The sequence below is a fragment of the Gastrolobium bilobum genome, unplaced genomic scaffold, assembly GCF_033153095.1.
Source record: "Gastrolobium bilobum isolate Gb01-03AN ecotype WA unplaced genomic scaffold, APGP_CSIRO_Gbil_v1 utg23089, whole genome shotgun sequence".
NCBI lineage: Eukaryota > Viridiplantae > Streptophyta > Magnoliopsida > Fabales > Fabaceae > Gastrolobium > Gastrolobium bilobum.
Genome location: NW_026895806.1, coordinates 16,206 through 36,183, shown reverse-complemented (window position 1 = coordinate 36,183; position 19,978 = coordinate 16,206). Strand labels below are relative to the sequence as shown.

General features: G+C 34.4%; 3 protein-coding genes and 1 non-coding gene across 5 annotated transcripts; 1 reads left to right on the top strand and 3 right to left on the bottom strand.

Annotated features, from left to right (window-relative positions):
- Window positions 1-813: 813 nt before the first annotated feature.
- LOC133296102 (glutaredoxin-C11-like) lies at window positions 814-1,758 on the bottom strand. Its single transcript, XM_061495053.1, has one exon. The coding sequence runs from the start codon at window positions 1,404-1,406 to the stop codon at window positions 1,098-1,100; it is 309 nt and encodes a 102-aa protein (XP_061351037.1). The 5' UTR covers window positions 1,407-1,758; the 3' UTR covers window positions 814-1,097.
- Window positions 1,759-8,906: 7,148 nt separating this feature from the next.
- LOC133296090 (monothiol glutaredoxin-S6-like) lies at window positions 8,907-9,231 on the top strand. Its single transcript, XM_061495039.1, has one exon. It carries the CDS (start codon window positions 8,923-8,925, stop codon window positions 9,229-9,231), a length of 309 nt encoding a protein of 102 aa, XP_061351023.1. The 5' UTR covers window positions 8,907-8,922.
- A 6,727-nt stretch (window positions 9,232-15,958) lies between these two features.
- LOC133296101 (serine/threonine-protein phosphatase 7 long form homolog) lies at window positions 15,959-19,489 on the bottom strand. Of its 2 annotated transcripts, none has more exons than XM_061495050.1 (7): window positions 19,410-19,489; window positions 18,352-18,418; window positions 17,975-18,218; window positions 17,282-17,883; window positions 17,118-17,199; window positions 16,635-17,030; window positions 15,959-16,568 (listed from the first exon to the last, which is right to left on the bottom strand). In XM_061495050.1, the coding sequence occupies exons 3-7, from the start codon at window positions 18,212-18,214 to the stop codon at window positions 16,236-16,238; spliced, it is 1,653 nt and encodes a 550-aa protein (XP_061351034.1). In that variant the 5' UTR covers window positions 18,215-18,218; window positions 18,352-18,418; window positions 19,410-19,489; the 3' UTR covers window positions 15,959-16,235. The 2 variants fall into 2 exon arrangements, with proteins under 2 accessions (XP_061351034.1, XP_061351035.1); XM_061495051.1 differs by having other exon boundaries at window positions 17,975-18,200.
- Window positions 19,490-19,585: 96 nt separating this feature from the next.
- TRNAR-ACG (transfer RNA arginine (anticodon ACG)) lies at window positions 19,586-19,658 on the bottom strand. The gene has a single exon. It is a non-coding gene; the product is annotated as a tRNA-Arg (tRNA).
- Window positions 19,659-19,978: the final 320 nt, after the last annotated feature.

The following is a 19,978-nucleotide window of genomic DNA, read 5'->3' as shown; positions in this document are numbered from 1 at the left end:
AAGTTTAGGATGATGGCAGGCTTTCCTAATTTCAAGATTTGGATAAACAACTAATCTCAAGTAAAGATTTATATATAGAGAAACTACATTACCTACTAATGGAAATTCTTAAATTTAGACCCATGTTATGCTGTTGTTATAAGCAGAAGGTCAACTATGTATGTAAACTAATGACATAACGAGTATGTATGAAAATGAATAACACAAAGGTTGAAGAAATTTTGATAATTTTTATTCAAACTGGAATGATCAAGATGTTCTAAACAGACAGAATATAAAGGCAACTAACCTCAGTTTGTGCTGCAATTACAAACTATAAGACAAAAAATAGAAAATGGCCCAAAACATGTCAAAATGTCGATTTTTGGGGTCAAAACGACATCGATCATGTTCTAAGTTGCCACGAGAGTGGACTCATTTGAGGCTTCCTCAATCAAAAGTTATATTCAATTAAACTTGGGCCAATTTCTACAAAAAAAATAAATACTAAAAAAATGGGCCAAGTGCTTGGACTTCCGGTGATCAACCTGATTCAAATATTCTGCTGCTCGTGTTATTAGTTAAGCCAAACCTTCTTGTGTAAGTGGGATGTGATTTTGATGGGAAACTTTTGTTATTCATAAAAAGATTATACCCAGCAGAGACATTAATATTCTATGTCAAATTTGCTTGAATCGATTGAATCAATGACTACATATTATCCAATAGAAAATGGGAGGAATATTTTAGTACGATGAGCTTGGATAAATTAAGATTGTAATTGAAGCATGTTTTCTTCAAAGTATTAATTTCGAAAATTAAAGATAAATCCCATAATTAAAGTTTAAAGCTGCATTAACTAAAGTAGAGCTGTTTTCTCTCGTATGATTAAGTTTCACATAACTTGGTAGACATTAGCTATAGTTAGCCAACCTTACAAGAAAATACCAAAAAAAGCAAGACTACTTTTTGTGTAGACTTTCTTTCATACAATCTAAAGAGGACACTCAAGAAAAACAAGGGGTGTCCCTGACTTAACATTTGTCTGCAAACCGTATCAGAGCTCCTTAATGCATACTAATGCTATATATGGAGCTTCTTCGAGTGTACTTAATTGACTAAAACCATATGGCCCTTGCAGCTATGAGCATTTGTTTCAGAGAGCCATCAACATGGAGGGATATAACATCTTTTGATGAGCCTACAAATTTTCCACCAATGAACACTGCTGGAACTGAAGGGTTACATCCCAGACTCCTTAAAGCCCACTCCATTTCCCTTCCATAAGCATCTTTGTCAAGCTCATGCACCGCAGGGCTTGCTCCAAGCTCATAGAAGAGTTGTGTGATGCTGTGGCACATGCAACATGAACTCTTAGTAAATATAACAGCAGCCTTCTTTGATGCTAAATCCTTTACTCTATCCATTACTTCAAGTGTTCCCTTGGCTTCAATATAAGAGCTTGGAATAGTAGGATGCTAGAAAAATTTCAATGGTTTTGAAGAAAGCTTGGTTGTTGAAAAAGATATGAGTGTTGGAAAGCTTGTGTAATTGTTCTCTAAGGCTTTGTTTTCCCTGGTGGACTTTGATTTTGTCACCTCTTATTTATAGTGGTTGGTGAGGATAGTGGACTTAATTGTATAATCTAGAAAAGCTGAAAATCAAATTAATTATAGTTAAATGGATAGGAAAGGGAAAAAAAAAGAAAAGAAAAAACGAAATGTTCCTTTAGATAATTGGATAAGAAAAATGCTCCCTGATCATTTGATCGATGGTGATCGACATGAACAAGTTGCATTTGGCATCACACTGTAAATGATAATTCAAATAACTTGAGGTGTCCGTACGAGCAATCAATGCAGGAATAAGAACAATGTGTATAGTTTACTAACCGAAAAAAACTCTCTTTGGGCCATGGTCCGCAGCATCAATCACATTATTCTAATGTTGATTTATGCAAACTTCTCAGAGGCAGATGGCACAAAACAATGTTGCGTTGTCAGCACAGAATATGTCAAAAGAATGGAATCATATATCCAATTAGAATTAATATTTTTATGCAAAGTCAGAGGATCAGAAACAGTTCCAAGTGTCATATGCATGGCTATTCACAAAGGCAACCATGTACCACTGGCATGGCAAAACTTACCTGCCCATAATTATCTAAAAAGAAAGATAAAAAGAAATTAAGGGGATAAGAAATGAAAGGGGAAAAAAATTAATAAAACAAAAAGGAAAATGATAGTGCTAGTCAATGTTATAAAGAAAACTGGTGAACGAGTTATACAATTCATCCGGTTTTCATATTAGACCGGCCATATAATGGAACTGGTGTGACCTGGATGAATTTTGTAAAATTCGGTGACCCAGTCAGTTCAACCGGTGACCTGGCCTGTTTCATAAATGATTTATTCTCGTCAATTGATGCTTTTCTTTTTTTTCACTCACACACTAATAGTTTGTTTTCTTTTGAAATATTTTAGTTATTTATTTCTTATTGAGTTATATAAGTTATATACTTATAATACTAATTATTATCTTGGTTATGCAATATATAGCGAATTTTAATTTGATTTATAGTTAGAGATGTATATACTAAATCTGAAACACCAGTATCACAAGTATTATATGTTTGATTGATCTTTTGATGGACAATGATGTGTAATTTATTGCTTTTCATATTAAAATATTTGGGTATAATTTTTTTACAAACATTTGAGTATATTTATAGTTTTTTAATATAAATTATAAATTTATATATACTTACCAAATCACGTGGTTGAACAAGTGACTTTGTACTTCAATAAAGTCAATAATCCAGCCGAATTTAATAACATTGGTGATACTAATTTAGATTTTAACCGATTCCTCTGTCTATTGACTTGATATGTTTTTATCATCTCTTACCCTCTTCTGTAACATGTTGTATTTGGTTATGTATATATGATGCTTAGTTGCGAGGCTGATGTGGAGAAAGATAAGTGTTTATCCAATTCCTTTCCACTTTCTTTGGTCCCCGCATCAGATTCATGGAATACAAAAGCAGTGCCACCGTCCGAAAATCCTATTTGTGTATGGCCCTTTCGGTTAAGGATGGGATCCTTAACTCTTAAAAACCGTAGGCACAGTGGAGAGGATGTCATGAAAATAACAATGCTGTTAGTACTGTTTGATTTCTTGAAAGATTTCAATTTCCTAGGGTATAAATTCCTTGGCTGGTTGGTTGTTTTGAGTGATCATGTTTACTTTGGGAGAATCCTTGTTTCATATCCAAAAGACTTAGGATTCTTTTGTCATTATTTCTTTTGCTTAGTAGTTATTAATGTACTTCAAAATGTACATAATTATAACTAAAAATCACTTCTCATTAATAATTTTTTACTCAACCTTACCTTGAAAATTTGTAAATAGGTTGCATACATAATTATAAGTATTTATTAAAAAACTAATGAAGTATTTTTTTAACAACTTTATCTTCAGTTATACGTGCGCATGCAATTTATAATAATCATAACTAAATCAGCACTTTTGTTTCTCTAAAGTGCGTCACTTTATTTAGACAAATCAAATTTATTTGCTGATATCAACTAAGGGGAATAGAATGTCAACTTGAGGGTAAGAATTTGCTAGAAGGTGTAATTTAAGATCATAGTAGGATGCACTGTATCAAAAAAGAAAAGAAAGAGTATAGTAGGATGCAATGGATCAATTTCCATGTTTGGTTAGGTGAGGGGATGGGAATAAGCGACAGGATGACCACGAACCATTTCCATGTTTGGTTAAGTGAGGGATGGGGATAAGCCACATTCCTACAATCACAAGAATTATCATTCTATCACAAAAGATGTGGAATCTCTATTCCACTTCACTAAAATAAAGGTATCAAAAAGCGGCTCAGCCCATCTTGTCCATTTGCTCAACCCTAAAACCATTTTGGGTCAAATGGTTTTTTTCCAATCCGAAAAAAAATTAGCCTGCACTAGGAAGAATAGCTAAGCCCAAAACTTTGATTGGCCTACGTTAGGGCTAAGCCATGCTTGTTTAATTTTAAAAAAAAAAACATAAATTAAAATATTGTTATCACTTATAACATAAACATAAAAATTGAATGAATTCCTCATCCTATTATTCTTTATAGATAATCCACCAACAAAATCTTTATATCGACCAAATATTCAAACTCACCCTTGTAGGATATGAGCCTAATCATTAACCAATTGTGCCCATTTTCATTGGCTTTCTACTCTCATTTTGGTTCCCTTAAAATAGATTCATTCAATAATGATAACACAACTCAATTCTAATTCAATATTTATATGGGCTAGTCTTTTAAATTTAGTTTTGATTCAGTCATGACCTAACTAATTGTCGAATTAAGACCGTATCTATCTTAAATTTATATAAATTGTATAAATTCTATTTTTTTTTTGGTATCCTAAATTCTAATTATTTATTTACATAGAGACAGTTTTATCAATATTAATTTTTTTTTAATTTTCAAGATAATTCTCCCAATATCATTTTCTTTTTCGTTCTCAAAATTTGAATTCAAAATGTCTAATTAAGAAGAGTAAATTATCTATTACTTCAACCAATATTATTAATTAGCTAATTTTCTAATTAAAATAAATTAATTTTTAAAATAAACTAAAAATTAGTATTAAAAATTTGGATGACCAAGAAGTTGTAGATGACCACAAACAAGATTTCAAGATTAACAAGATATTCTGTCATATTTAATCCTTTAACTAAAACAAACTAATTTTCAACCATATGTTTATTTATTTATTTATTTTAAAAAAAGGCAAGATCAACAATTAAGAAAATATAATATCAATAACCCAATTAAAAGAGATATACTAATAAACAAAATAACAATGATGAAGTAAGAAAGTAAATTATACAGGTCAACCAACTCTAAAACCACATGGACCTTAAAGCTTCTAAAATCACACTTCAGAAAGCAACATATTCCTTCATTTTCTTTCGAGAAAAAAAAATGATCAAAGTTAGATTTCATGAGTCGAAGTACAAAACAAAGTCAGGAGGATAAATGAAACACGAAAGAGAGCGGGATGCCCTTGGCGGTGGATTCTATCAATGAATGTGAGTAATAAATATAAGAGGAAAAGAATTTACATGTTGTAAGAGAATTCTTTCTTCTATTAGTAGATATCGAATTGTGTATAATATATTTTTTTTAATGAGTGATGGGGCCATCAAGATCTATAGTAGAAGAAATAATTCTTCTATAATATAAAAAAAAGGAACTCATAATATAATGTTGAAATGTATACAGAATGAATGAAGTGTACAGGAAATGGGAGAAAATATCCTCAAGCCATTGTCACATTAAAATATCAACATTAATAGCAAAGTTTCAGGATGAAAAGGTGAAGAGATATACGGAGTTTCAGGATTTATACGATATTGTATTCTTTAAAAATAAGGGAAATGTAAAAATAATGTTGCTGGAAAGTTACTGTAGCTACCTCCACAATTTTTTTTTTTACTTTTGTCATCTCACATTCTGTCTCTTCCTTGCTTAGTCTGCAGGAAAATTGTGGTTGTTTGCTGCAGCATGATACAAACATAGCCCTAAAATTAATCAAAGCTCTAAATTGGAATATTTAGTCAAGTTTGGATATAAATTAGCATGAGTTAGCAGTTTGGATATCTGAACCTTGGTGTCACAGGTTTGATCTTCACCGTCACCATTTAATTAATAAATAATTAAGTTTTATGGAATTTCCAACACAGGTAGGTGGACTTATGTATTATCTTTTATTTGAAGACATGTGATATTATATCACTAACAGGTTTGAACCCATGTAAAGAGAAGATGATCAGAATTATCAAACACAGTGAATAAGGAAATTAGAACAGACTTACTTGATATCAGACAATGGAACATAATGATTAATGTATGCAGAACAATGAAAAATCCGAGCCCACAAAATGTGTCTCCTTAAGACAATGTGTCTCCTTAAGACAATTTGTCCCCTCACTGATGCTGAAGGTTGATGGACACTTGTCTTCCAGGACAGAACGGATTGCGTCTGAAAATTGGTGGCACTACCAATCAACAGCCCGAACGAACACAACAAGATGCCAGAGGAATTACACCGAAAAAATAGAAGGAAGTATGCAAAACCGGATGAAGGAAAAGTCCGGTAGAGTAATAGTGCAGAAAATTGAATAAATTTTCTGAATGAGTCAGGGTCTATATATAGAAAACGTAAGGTCATGTTTCAAAAGGCACCTATTCGATGACGAAATAACACATCCGTTGGACACAAAAAGACACTCATTCAAGGATGGAACAACACGTCCATTGGGATGAAACAACACATTCGTTAGGATAAAAAGATACATTTGTTTGTCGACGAAAAGACACTCATTGCAAATTTGAATTGTTTTGTGAGAGATAAAATATGTTAAATGAGAAGTCATTGCGTAGATCTCGAAAAGTTTTGTGGAATCAAAAAAAATTACCTGATTTGGATACATGAGTCAAAAGTTATGACTTTCCAAAGTTTTACGATTTGTAAGTTGAGTTTTTTGTGCCACGTGTCAATATCAGACGAGTCACGCCTAAATTAGGCGTGAATTCCTTCGGAGTCAAGCTTAACTTAGGCGTGAATGGTCACGCCTAGGGGTGAAACTGGGCCAGACCGGCCTACAGGGGCCTACGTCTCGGCCTACATCAGGCCAGACCTGACCTAGTATATTTCGTAAAATAGGCTGAACTTGGGCCTTGAAAAAGCTTGTTTAATAAAAAGGCCGTAGGCCCACTTTCACAAGGTCTGGCCTATAAGCCTACATGCTGGCCTATATTGTACTATTTATTTTAAATAAAATAAAATAGAATGAATATTCCTTGAAGAAAAAAAAAAGATATAAATTTAATCAATTGTAATTATTTATAACTTAATTATATTCGATTATATTTTAATAGAAATCTAACTTTATTTCTTATGTAGGAGGAACCAACATCTCAGCATGTTAAATTGTGTATATGAATATATTACAAGGTTTTTGGGAGAGGTTATACTTACTACAAGCATCATTATGTGTTTGTAATTATTTTAATTTACATAGTATAGATTTGTTTGTTGGATCTGATGAAATATATGTTATTTAATTTGAGCATTTTGCTTTTGAAAGTGACTTAAATGCAGATTGTATGAGTTTTGTTGTTATTCATGATTCTGTTTGGACGTTGAAATTATGATTTTTGGTTTAACAATAGAATTTGAGTATTTTATAAAATGGATTCATGGTTCTGTTTGAAAGTTAAAAATTAATAGGCTAATGGGCTAGGCCAGGTCATTTGATTTTTTTATAAACGGGCCAAGTCAGGCTAACAGCTAGACTCGTAATAGGCTTGGGCCAGGCCAAATTGAAATTTTTTAACGTAGGTTTGAGCTTTTCGGAGCAAAGCTTGGCCCAGCCTAGCTCACTTTCACCCCTAGTCACGCCTAATTTGGGCGTGAATGAGTGCAATAGATCCGTAAATAGTTTCGAAACATCTACATATTCGTTATTATTTATTAAAATAGTAATATTTTAATTTTTTGCTTATGATGTAGTATTCAGTCATATGATTTCATGTTGGATATTCATGTTGTTAGACATAGTGGCACAGAGCCAAGTTGTGCATGCACCCATGGATAGGTATATGGTCCTATATAGATATCTGGTATTTCTGAAATCATATATTATATAAACTGTTTATCAGGATATCTTGAGAGTCGAATTTACAAATCCCCTTTTTTTCGATTCTCAGACGTCACTCTATCCGATTTTCGTCTCCATCAAATAAAAATTAAACTAGAAGAAGTATGCAATGTGATATATCATGTAAAAAAGATTAAAGAAAAAAAGTTAGCTCGTATTTTCGTAAGTTAAGCCTACCGCTTTTTCTATTTAGTATTGTTAATTGAATTGTTTATGACTTCTTATCAGTAAAAGGTGTTCACATTTTTACTTGATTATAAGGTTGCTAAAATGGAGGACACCCAAGAAGTTGAGGAGAAGACACGTGAACAAGTAATTTTAGACAAAGAATCTGAAAAGAAGAAGGAAACTCCTGATGAAATGCTCTCCATAAAATCATTGAAATCAGCTCTCATTGTTTATATGGGCGCATTAAGTCTTACATACTTGCTAATCGTTTATAGAAAAAAACATAATATTATTGATAGAATTTTTCTACCTCTGGATCTATATCAATGGATTACAGGATCAGAGGTGAAGATACAAGGCAATGTGGAAAATTAAATACTCAGATTCTGCTCACAGAATCCATTGACATTGATTTGCACATTGTATCATTGTGATCAATTCAAATTAGTATACTGACCATAATCTAACCACATAGAACTCCATATTTTTCACATGTTTAATAACTAGAGGAATATAAGCTCTCCTTTGCATCTTGAAAAGGGTTAAAGTTGAACTTCAGCGTACAAAATCTAAATTGCAATATTGAGAGAGTGACAGATCATATCTATCAACCTTAATATGTAATCCATGCCCGTACGCTGGAAACCGTCTTGAGCTTCTTTATCAGTGTCCTTGACAAGCTCCTCCACCACTTTTGCAGTATATTCTCATTCCATTTCTATTTCTCTCTTAACCGCTTTTACCATATATTCTATTCTTCTTATCAAACCGTTTACAGATCTTATCAAAATCTAAATTCCAATAAAACAGAATGTCATTGATTCATTACATTTACCTTAACATATAGGCAACTTGTTATCAATACAACACGTGCAATGCAGTCCAAAGAGATAGTTATATTCTCTTCCTATTATGACTATGAATCAGCTTATATATATCCCTTGAAGGGAATTCAGTTTCCACATAGCCAAGCTCAAAACTCCTCATAAGCTCCATTACATTGCATTGCTTCAGGTATAAATATTCTAGCTAATCATGGACATGATCAATAGCATGGTAACTGGAAAGCCTGTGGTGATATTCAGCAAAAGCACTTGTTGCTTGAGCCACTCCATCATGTCACTGATACGTAGCTTTGGGGCAAACCTCACTGTTATTGAGCTTGATAAAGTGACAAATGGGCAGCATATTGAAAGGGTACTGCTTCAAATGGGGTGCCAACCAAGTGTACCAGCTGTTTTTATAGGTGGAAATTTCATTGGTGACTCTAAGAGAATCATGACCCTCCATCTGCGGAACGAGTTAGTACCACTGCTGATGAATGCCAGAGCTATATGGATTTGATGCAAAAGTAAGAACAGTTAAATGTCATAGTTGAATAAAGATTTTGAAGTCTAGATATCTAGTTATACATACCATAGGTCACATATGGATATTTCTGTGATTAAAATGAAGTCACAGTGGTCCATCTATTAGACAGCTTAAACTTTACCCTTTTTTTTTTTTTTTCTTTTTTTTCTTCTAGTAGCGGATGCATGTCATGTCAGAGAGCTTAATATCATTATGTATTGATGTGTCTTAAATAGAAATATAATGACGTCCACAATAAGTGCTTTCTGAAACTTCATCTCAAACTCAGCTGACAGCTATAGTACAAATCAAAAGTTCTATAAGTTACGGGAAAAGTTATGTTTACAAACATTTTGGTGTGTATTCTCCGGAATATATAATTGAGTTTGTAAATATTACCTTCTTTATAAGTTATAACGTCGATGCTCTTCTAACTTGAGAATGCTGAGCAATATGCAGTTTTTTACTATGACTGAAATGTCCTTTATGCTATGATAGTTGAAATTGTGATTTTTTTGAAAGGACAATGAGTAAACCTAGTGCATGAGACTCCCCAACTTTGTGAGTGCAGGGGTAAGGGTCGATTATACATAACCTTTACAATTACATTTTTCAAAGAGGTTGTTTTCACACATGAATCGGTGGCTTTCTAATTAGGTTTAATATATCAGTCAAAAAAAAGAAACTGCTTAAATGGGTAATGGATTGCATATTTGCATACCAAACTGCATCATGTTTACATGTATTTTTGTGCAACAATAAATAGCATATCCTCACGAGGAATTGATCTCCTCGTTTTAGATTTTCACATGTCTAAGTCATCTGAAAATGTTGTGTGTGTTTATCTCTTTCAAAATTTATTAATGTCTAAGAAGAAAAGGATACACATAAACAGGATCCATTTCCTATTTTAAACTATCTCTTTCCTTCTTGAATGATGATATCGCAGTTGTTCAAACTAAATATGGACGCATGATGAACGAAACCTGTGCATTAAAGTTCTTCAATGAACTAATGACCCAGAGAGAAAATGAACAAAGCATCAAAACCATTTATGTTCACCTAACACCTAGCTTAAATATTTTGGTGGGATGATTTTGTTTACTGGAGCCTTTATTGCAAAGTGATTAGGAATTTAGTCCTCACCGCCCCATTCTCTTAAAGTAGGATTTCGGACCATGTTGTGAAAGGCATGTGTTCTCCTAACAATTTAAACGTTTGAAAGAATTAGTTCCTTGACAATGAAGAAAAACTAATGGATGCTTGTTTTTTTTTTTTTGGAAAATATAATGGATGCTTGTTTTGTAGGAGAAAAGATTGAAAAAAGTGCACTGACGGGTATCATTTCAATCTTGTCTTTGATAAAATGTTTTACTTATGAAAGGAGATAAATCATTCATGTGTTATGATTGAGGCCAAGGAAGCACGGATACTTGGAAAAATAGGGAGAGTCGTGTCTGACACGCTCCGACACGGCGACACGCTTTGACACGGTATCGGACATGCGGTCAACTTTTTCCGACATGTTGACCATTCCGACACGCGAATTTGACCGTGTCCGACACGGTCAAATGACATTTTCGTAATTATTTTTTAAATTTTTTTTTTTTAAAATTAAAATATATTAATAAAGTTTCCACCTGATCATATCAATTTTATGTTTTTGTCTTTTTTTCCCTTAAGTAGATAAGAGATCATCTGAGCATCATTGTTGTCAATTCCTATCACGCTCTTGTTGTACTGTCTCTGATCTCTCTTTCTAATATGATTTGATCTTTATATCTGATATTATATCTCTCTCTCATCCCAGTTTTTATTTTTTTTATTAAAGCTTCCATCTTTATAACGTGTTAATGGGTATTATTAATTTAGTTTCATTTTTTTGTTAAATTATTAGATATTAAATGAAATATACACTATATAAATTAAAAATATTATTTAATATTAAAACGTGTCCCAACGTGTCGAAATTCATAATTTTTTAAGATTGACGTGTCGGAGTGTCGTGTCGTGTCACGTGTCGCGTGTCGTATCGGTGCTACATAGATTGAGGCTATACTCGTTTTAGTGGATAGAATATGTAAATGCCAAAAATAAATAAGTGAAAATTGGGATTTTGATTTTTATCTATTGTTGCATTGTAAATGGTGAAAATGCTTACAACTCCCTTTTATTCTATAAGAGTGATCAAAATTTATGTGGTAAGAGTGTAAAATTTATACTCTAGTTTTAACCTTCTTACATTTTTATTTTAGCAAGTGTGAAGTAATTTTCTTTCAAAAATTGAACAAATTTTTTGTACTATCATCACATTAAGCACCGGGTGCGACGGTAATATTATAACTATGTATTCCGGGGAATATATAGTTATAACATTAGAGTTTGTTTTTCTTTTTTTAAAAAAAAAAAATTTGTCAATTGATGTGTCACACTTTTACCGGTGCGATGTATATACGATGAGAGTACTAAATATTTATTCACAAAAATTTTACCCCTTCAAATAAGCATAGGATGATATTGCAGAAGAGATACATTTTTTTATATCTTACCCTTATACTCCAATTAGCAATGGTTGCGAAAAAACCACTGTGGTTCACATACTGATTGAAATAAAGTTCATATTTCACTTCATTCCCATCTCCATTTTCACTATATAAATTCTATTCTGTACTGCCAAGCATAGTCTAAAATACTATTCAAGATAAAAGAAAAGATAATGTCGTGATTTGATGCTTATGCAGCTTTCAGTTACTGTAATCTGCAGATAACCACTTGGATAGTCAAAATGACAAAATGATCAGGATCAAGTGACCCTTTGTTTTATCTTTGAGACGTTTATTCGAAGGGTTTTATAATTCTCATTCAACGAGAATTAAAATTTTTCTACACACCCTTCGATTTTCGTGCTGACATGAGTCCTACATATAATTTTTTCTAACACATGGATCCCACATGCTTTTTATCTATACAACATGAGAATTTAATTCTCATTCAACATGAGAAAATCAAACCCCTTATTCGAATTGTGGAACATGGTTTAAGCCAAACAATTTGGGACCAAGAGCCACAAGGTTGCTTTTCCAAATTGCAGCCAAGTGGAAAATTCTGTAGCTACAAGAATACGAATAATGTCCACATATGACAAAGTAAATTTAACGTTATCTGGCAATGGAGTGCCTGAGAAAGAAAAGTAATATCCGATTGGATGAAAATCTAAATCGAGATGATAAACTCTCATTTTTTTTCCCCACCTTTTTAAGTGCAATCAAATAGCAAAGGAATCACTTCTTGTTTTCTGTATTCCCCCATTGACAAATACAGCAGAAATAATGACAACATTTGCTGACATTTTGTAGATGACCTCTCCTACCTTACCCTAAATCAAGCGTTAGTCCATTTAACGTTATAGTTAACTGATGGCATTTTTAACATTAACCAATGTAAAAAATCACCAACAGGCATAAGCTCTACAGACATTTTTTTGCATTTTCTTTTCCTAATCAAACTTTGATATTTCCTTTTTTGAGTTTTTGCATTTTTGCATTATTAAGAACATTGAACAGAGTTACCAGTAAAATAGATTTTGAACTCTCTTTATTAGACTTTTGTATAAGATAAAAGCTTCCTCTATAAGTTTCTCATTACACCAGTGAACAAAAGATGCCGAAGAAAGGGCTATGGATCTTTATATAATTTTCTAAGATAACCGAGGAAGCAAATAATAAAACCCTACAAACAATCAAACATCCAATTGAACAACACTTTTGACAATTGTATTTGCAGCACATAATATAAAAACCTTCTATTTGATGCATAAATAGTAAATGAATGTCCATAGAAATGTACATTGAAAGAAAAACGCTGGGCTTGTGCTAAGGTTTCGACTGTTATAATAAAATTCATATGCTCTAAGCACAGAGTATCTTCTCAGCATCTTCCCTTATAAAATTCATATGCTATAACACAATGTGTGAAAAATGGAAAATTCTGTGGGTATCCAAGGGTAGCTTATTATGCTCCCCTTTTTCTATACGGTCCTTGTGTAGAGTATCATGATATCAAAGGGCCAGATTAACTAAAACAAGCAAATGCTGTTAGGCATAGATTACCGTTAAATCAGCATCACCCACCCCAATATCTCTTTTATCATCTTTTAACCTCAGCTTTTGGTATTTGGGATTTGAACTTGATGCTAATCTTGAGATGAGAAGTTGCTACTTGCTGCCATTGTTCAAAACAATAGACAGCGCAGAATTCTGTCATGGAAAACAATGAGGAAAAAATAGAGAAGGGGTACTAGATTTTCCTGCACTTAATTTAACAATATGCCAGTGATTAATTAAGTTTGAGATGATAATCCTTATCCTGAGATGATTTTCACAATGCAATTCGCAATTAAATTTAGAAATATTCCATGACAAATTGGCAATTGCAAATGACAGCTAAGCTTAACATAGCCAATATCCTGGGTTGGATACAATGAGGCACCAATATGTTACTCTTCATTCGCTCTGGAAAAGCATATGGGTGGTTACTATCAAGCAATCACAAAGGGAATATTGGGAATCCACCGAAGACATAACTTTTAGAACGCTTATTCTTTTTGAGATGTTTATCCTACATGTACAACTATCCAGACTCGGTTACCAGAAATAAACCAACTTAAGGCTGAAGCTACTATAAATAGACCTTCCCTGGAGCTCAAGTTCAGCAAAGCAAAACAAAGAACATTCTTCAAGTCCCATTGTTAACCAACTCTTTACTCTTACTAATTAGTCAAATATTCTAACAATGGATTTGGTGGCAACGTTGCCTGCTCCTGCTGACAAGCCACAGCCAGTGGTGATCTTCAGCAAGAGCACTTGTTGCATAAGCCATTCTGTGAAGGCTCTCATATGCAGCTTTGGTGCCAATCCTACAGTTATTGAGGTTGCCACCCAAGCGTACCAGCAGTGTTCATAGGACAGCAATTGATAGGTGGTGCTAATGAAGTCATGAGCCTCAACGTCCAAAACAAGCTTGCCCAGTTGCTTAAGGGCTAGAGCTATATTTATCAGGGGTCGATAGCCATGCAATCCAAACTCACCTCAGAGGATCAAACAAGAGGTTCTAATCTTCTTAAAGCTGATGATATTACTATTGCAATTCCTGGCCATGACATCTATGAAAATGTATAGTAATAGAGCTGCTTCTAGTCTACTTGTACGCTTCATTTTCTGGTGCAGAACTGCACTCTTACTTTTGTATAATGCAAATCAAGCCTAAACCAGACATGGCCATGGCATGCACATATTATCAATGCAAGGCTCATTTAATATGTTGTGATTTTCATAAAAATGTGGCATCCGGAATTCGGATGAACAATTTAATTTGATGTGCGAGTGTTGACACCCTCTCTGTATAGAATAAAATAAATAAATAAAAATAGTGCAAAATAACATAAAGATTGCATATAATTCACATAAATCTAAAGAGATTATTCTATTATAAAATTATTTGTATTTCAGTTGTACTCAATAAATATATTAAACATAGGTATCACGATTCAAGTTCAAGCCTAATATTTTGAACCAAACCAATAAAGCCAACTTGACCCTAGAACAAGTTAATCACCTAGAGCTCAAAAAAATTAAAGAGTAAGAAAATATAGCCAAACAGCTTGTTAATTTGAAATATGAAAAAGTGATTGATTAGTATGCACTATTAATTAATTTTGTGGGTTAAGTTTTTGAATTAGTAATTTCTTTCCTGAACACCCCACCCCCCCAAAAAATATATATATATATTTGGTGGAAATCGAACTCAGAATCTCTCCTCACTCTACTTAACCTGTGTTGCCAACTGAGCTACACTCATTGGGTTTGAATTAGTAATTTCATCCTCAAGAGTTCCTAGATTGTAATATTTAAATGAATAAATAAAAATCACTAAAATTTCATACAATTTAGTAGGACTGTTCAATTTGCCCAATGCATGAAAAATAAAAATAAAAATTGTTACCTGGTGGTCTAATTAAGAAGTCAGTCACCTGTTTCTATACAAAGATGCCCTAATAATAAAGTGATTGCAGAGTACCAAGCACGGGTTTATCTGTCTTACAGCAGCCAATAGCATAGCCTCCTTATATATATAATATATGGGATAAGATATTATACCTATCTTTTTTTTCAGGTCTACTTTACCTATTTTTCTTCAACACTGTTAGATCACTATTTCAATTGACCTTCATCCTTTATCTCTTCTCTTTGAGATTGTGATGTAACGGTGTTGAAGAAGAATAGATAAAATATGCATAAAAAAAAAATAGGCATAATATAATGACATATCGTACAATAGGGTTTTTTGACCTGATGAAAGTAATTTTTGAAATAAACTACTAAATTAATATAAAAGCAAAATAATGATGAAAACATGCACAGGGGTGAATGCATTTAAGTCGCACAAAGGAGTTGTGCACATTCCACATTGAAGATGTGCATAGGGAGGATGCATGACTTGGTCGTGCATGGGTTAGGCATACAATTTGATGAATTGTGCCACCTAGCTCGATTGAGGCTGTCTGATTCACCTAACACGTGGCTCCATCTTATCCCGTTTTTTGTACCTACATTCATGCACTTTTCTACTACAATGATAGAAAAGCTCAAGACCTTTATGATTTGGAGCTCAAATGTGATTAAAGAACAATGCGTATCACATGCGACATTATAGTTGATGAGTTGAAGAAGAAAATTCACCAAAACTTCACCATTATGGTTGATGAGTTGAAGAACAATGCATATTCACTAGTTGTTAATGTACTGTTGATGTGTTTGTGTTTAATTTTATCCCATTATCCGGGCCAATCATCACAATGCAATCAACAATAAGTCATAATAATGGCGGCTAGCTCTGGGTATGGGTCTGTTGGCTCGGTGGATATACCCAAAAGGCTGAGTCATGTGCATTTCGGGTAGATATCCAAAAGCCCGAGGTTGCTGCATCTGCAGCTATTACATCTATGGTGGATATACAAAGGGGTGTGGCTCACCAGAAGGATATAGTGGTGGTCTGTATATCCCTGCCCCACGTGGTCCAGGTTGTGGAATATTAACAAACTGTGCAGGAATGCGTGGACGACGTCTACCAAGTCCGTGACCCTCTCTAGCACGGGGAGGTACCTCCACATGCGGCTCTGGCTCCTGAATGACCTGACTAGGACACGCTGCAGATCCAGGCTCAGCAATCCGCTGCCACTCCCTAAACATAAAAATCAATCGCCCCAACTCCGCTTGGAGGTCCTCCCGTGGTGCATCAATAGCCATCCACCATGCCATCTCCAATCCATCAACCTACACAATTGAAGTCAAATTTAGAATAGTAATAAAAAAGACAATAATAACATAATCACAACTTACCACGTGTCCAATATGGGCCGCCTTCAAAGTCATATATCGCCTGGTAATATTCTTATACCAAATCATATACTCTGAATTTGGTGACAAGTAAACATCCCCTCCATCAGTGCCCTCCACAAACCGTGTGTGGCGCGTTTCCCACCGCTCTATATATAATCTCAACTTGACTGACCAATCTTCAGCCGTCTTACCTCGAAGGGTAAGGTCATGTACACCATGTAGTAGATAAGGAGCGACTGGGATTGGCTGCTCCATCCCAAACTGGCGCATAACTCGATCTGCTTGGTGCATCTCGACAATATGAAAACATATAATCGGTGTGACCACCCTCCACAACCTCTGAGTCTCAACAGATGCACCGAGAAAATGGTAACCAATGTAAGGCTGCCATACAATCTGTTTAAAAAATAAAATAATAATAATGTTAATATGGAGTGTATTAATAGATAAAATAACTTTTATCTCTATAGCAATTAAAGTTACCTCCTCTCGACCCATCGTATCTAGTGTGAACCGATAATGATTCAGATCATTAGGGGCGATACGTTTGGGCAGAAAATTAAACCTAAGAAAAACAAGTCAATACTAATATCAACAGTAGAACAATGAAGTCACAGTATTGCAAATATCATGCAATGTTATCATACCTCCGACCATAATGGTCTGCAGGATCAGCCACAGGTGGAACACCGGGTGAGATAGGCGGGAATCTGGTCCAAGCCCATAACTGCAGCAATGTAGAGCAACCACTCATTTCCTTCTGAGCAGGATTAGTCGCCTGACATAGCTCCCTAAACAGGTGAGCAAGCACAGCGGAACCCCAACTATATGTGGCAGTCACCTCGAAGTTTCCCAAGAATTCAATATATCGTACAGGCACCTTGTTCGATGACTTGTCACATAATAAGAAACCACCAATAAGGCGTAATAGATATGCGCGTGTGTATAGTAGCTCCTGCTTTGGATCACCCTTGTGTTGTACCCAATGACCATAATGACGATCTAAAAATGTCATGCGGACATTGCCTCCCTCTAGCTCCTGTGGTAATGGAGCCACATGTAACATCTCCTTAATCACGTCTAGCCAAGGAGCAAACGTCCTGCCTATAACGGGTGGGCCATCAGTGGGCAAACCTAGTATGGCTGCCACGTCCTGCAATGTAATGGTGCACTCACCCTGTGGCATATGAAATGTATGGGTCTCTGGGCGCCATCTCTCCACAAGAGCGCTAATCAATGCATGATCAATCTCAAATAGAATAAAAACAAATTTGCCTTAGCATTTTAAATTTATAATCAACTAAACATGGTAAAATAATCAAATTATTTAAAAAACAAACCGGCAAATGACGCATCCGTGCAACATGATAAAAGCCAGCACACCTCAAGTGATCCAAAACCGGCTCTGGAATATTATCGGGGGAATGTGGGTCGGCATCTAAACCTTGTGTCGCTCGTCTAACTTTAAGAACCCTTTTATATTCAGTGTTCCACACAGCTTGCGAGACGTGAGATTCTTGTGTGTCAAGAGACAAAACATCGTACACCCTCGGTCCAGGACTAATACTGCCACGATCCATGACACTAATTATAAATAAATAATCAGATAACAATAACACCAAAAAAATAATATTAATTTAAATGTCTTTAAATATTTTAATAATTCAAAAAGTATGATGAATCCTAGTTGTATATTAATTTTTTTGGATTCCGTCACCTTAATTACCCCTTTGGGGCAAGTCAGGTCTCCTGGGTATCTCCACGACTCGGGTAGGAGAAGGGGCCTGCAAATATTTCACTTTTGCATTATTTCGGTATTTTATTTAAAAAATTACATCATTGCAGTCAAAAGCCCTAGGATCAGAGGGACACTGAAAAGAAAAAATAAATAAATAAATATACACATCACGTTTGATCTACAATAGTCCCCACTGTGATGTCAAGGAATCCATAGTCCCCACTGTGATGCCAAGAGCTGACCTCGCTCTAGCACTAGCATTTCTGATCTACAATAATTTCTCCAAAAGTATATGCCAATAATAACTGAGCTTGAAAAAAATAATTATTCTTATGCTTATAGCAAGGCTTTATGTTCATCTTGTAAAGTATTCTACGAATATTCTATAAAATAATAAAACCTAAGGCCAATGCCAATTGCCAATTGCCAAACACTACATTAAACATCCATGGATTACACGAACTTTGAGAGCAAAGCAACAACAACGATTCGCGTCATGGTTACTTGCAATGAGTATATGAGTTCAATTCAGTATAAAAGAAACCATTTCTCAGTCTCACCATATCGTCAATGTAGTAAACAATACATAATGAATGCCATGTTTCCCAATGTTGAATATTTAACTCATGTTTATGCCGACTTATCATCTATATATATCATCATTCAGTCACAACATTGAAAATCTCAATAACAATTCATGAAGAAAACCAAAAAGGCTCAATATCTCATCTCAAATAGCATTATACAACAATAATAAGACAGTGGTGGTTCCAAATGGGTTGGGATCCAAAGTTCAAAATCTCTCAAGGGTGAGAGGGGTTAAGTTATCCAATCAATTGAATAGAACGCTAAGCTACCTTTAGTCCTCTAGCAGGTTCAGTCATAATATTTAACAAAAGACATGCTATTGGGGGAGAGGGTATATAGCATATACAAAATGTCAGACTCAGACATACCCAAATGGCAAGAAGGAATCTTTATGAGGTCCCAGATGAAATGAGGATTGAGAAGGGAGAAAGATTAAGTTAGGAGTTCACCTGACTGATTATTACTCTGCAAATGACACCGTCATCTCCTACGCTGTGGTCCGAGCCCTAGATCAGTCTCCCAAAACGCGCCGTCTGGTTCTCCGAAGCTACAGCAAGCATTGTATTTATACGACGTCGAATGGAGCCTCGGAAAAAGGGAAAATATAATAATGTTTTGCAAAAATCGACTCCGCTGGGGATCGAACCCAGAATCTCTGGTTCCGTAGACCAGCGCCTTATCCATTGGGCCACGGAGTCGCTTTTGATTTGATTATCGTACGAATTTAATTAAATACGGGAAATTCGTAAACCACACCGTCCACATATACATTTTGCAATAAGTCCTACTCTGATTTTTAATATATATATATATATACGGGTGTTATTAATATCATGTTAAAAAAGATAAGTTATCTTATATTATAGAAATAAATATGTGAGCCTCACTACCTAAAAAAATAAAGAAAAAAGCTACACAATTAATGAAGGGTGTGTAAGAAAAAAAATTAATTATGAGAATAGTTTTTCCCTATATATAAGGTAAATGATTTCTTCAGTTAATGAAGATAAGTTATCTC

Excerpts from the sequence above, each read along its gene's own strand:
- LOC133296102 (XM_061495053.1), bottom strand. The coding sequence starts at position 1,406 with ATGGATAGAGTAAAGGATTTAGCATCAAAGAAGGCTGCTGTTATATTT.
- LOC133296090 (XM_061495039.1), top strand. The coding sequence starts at position 8,923 with ATGGACATGATCAATAGCATGGTAACTGGAAAGCCTGTGGTGATATTC.
- LOC133296101 (XM_061495050.1), bottom strand. The coding sequence starts at position 18,214 with ATGGATCGTGGCAGTATTAGTCCTGGACCGAGGGTGTACGATGTTTTG. Across the intron at positions 17,884-17,974 it reads CACGGATGCGTCATTTGCCG|ATTGATCATGCATTGATTAG; the intron begins GTTTGTTTTTTA and ends ATTCTATTTGAG. Across the intron at positions 17,031-17,117 it reads ATACGATGGGTCGAGAGGAG|ATTGTATGGCAGCCTTACAT; the intron begins GTAACTTTAATT and ends TTTTTTAAACAG.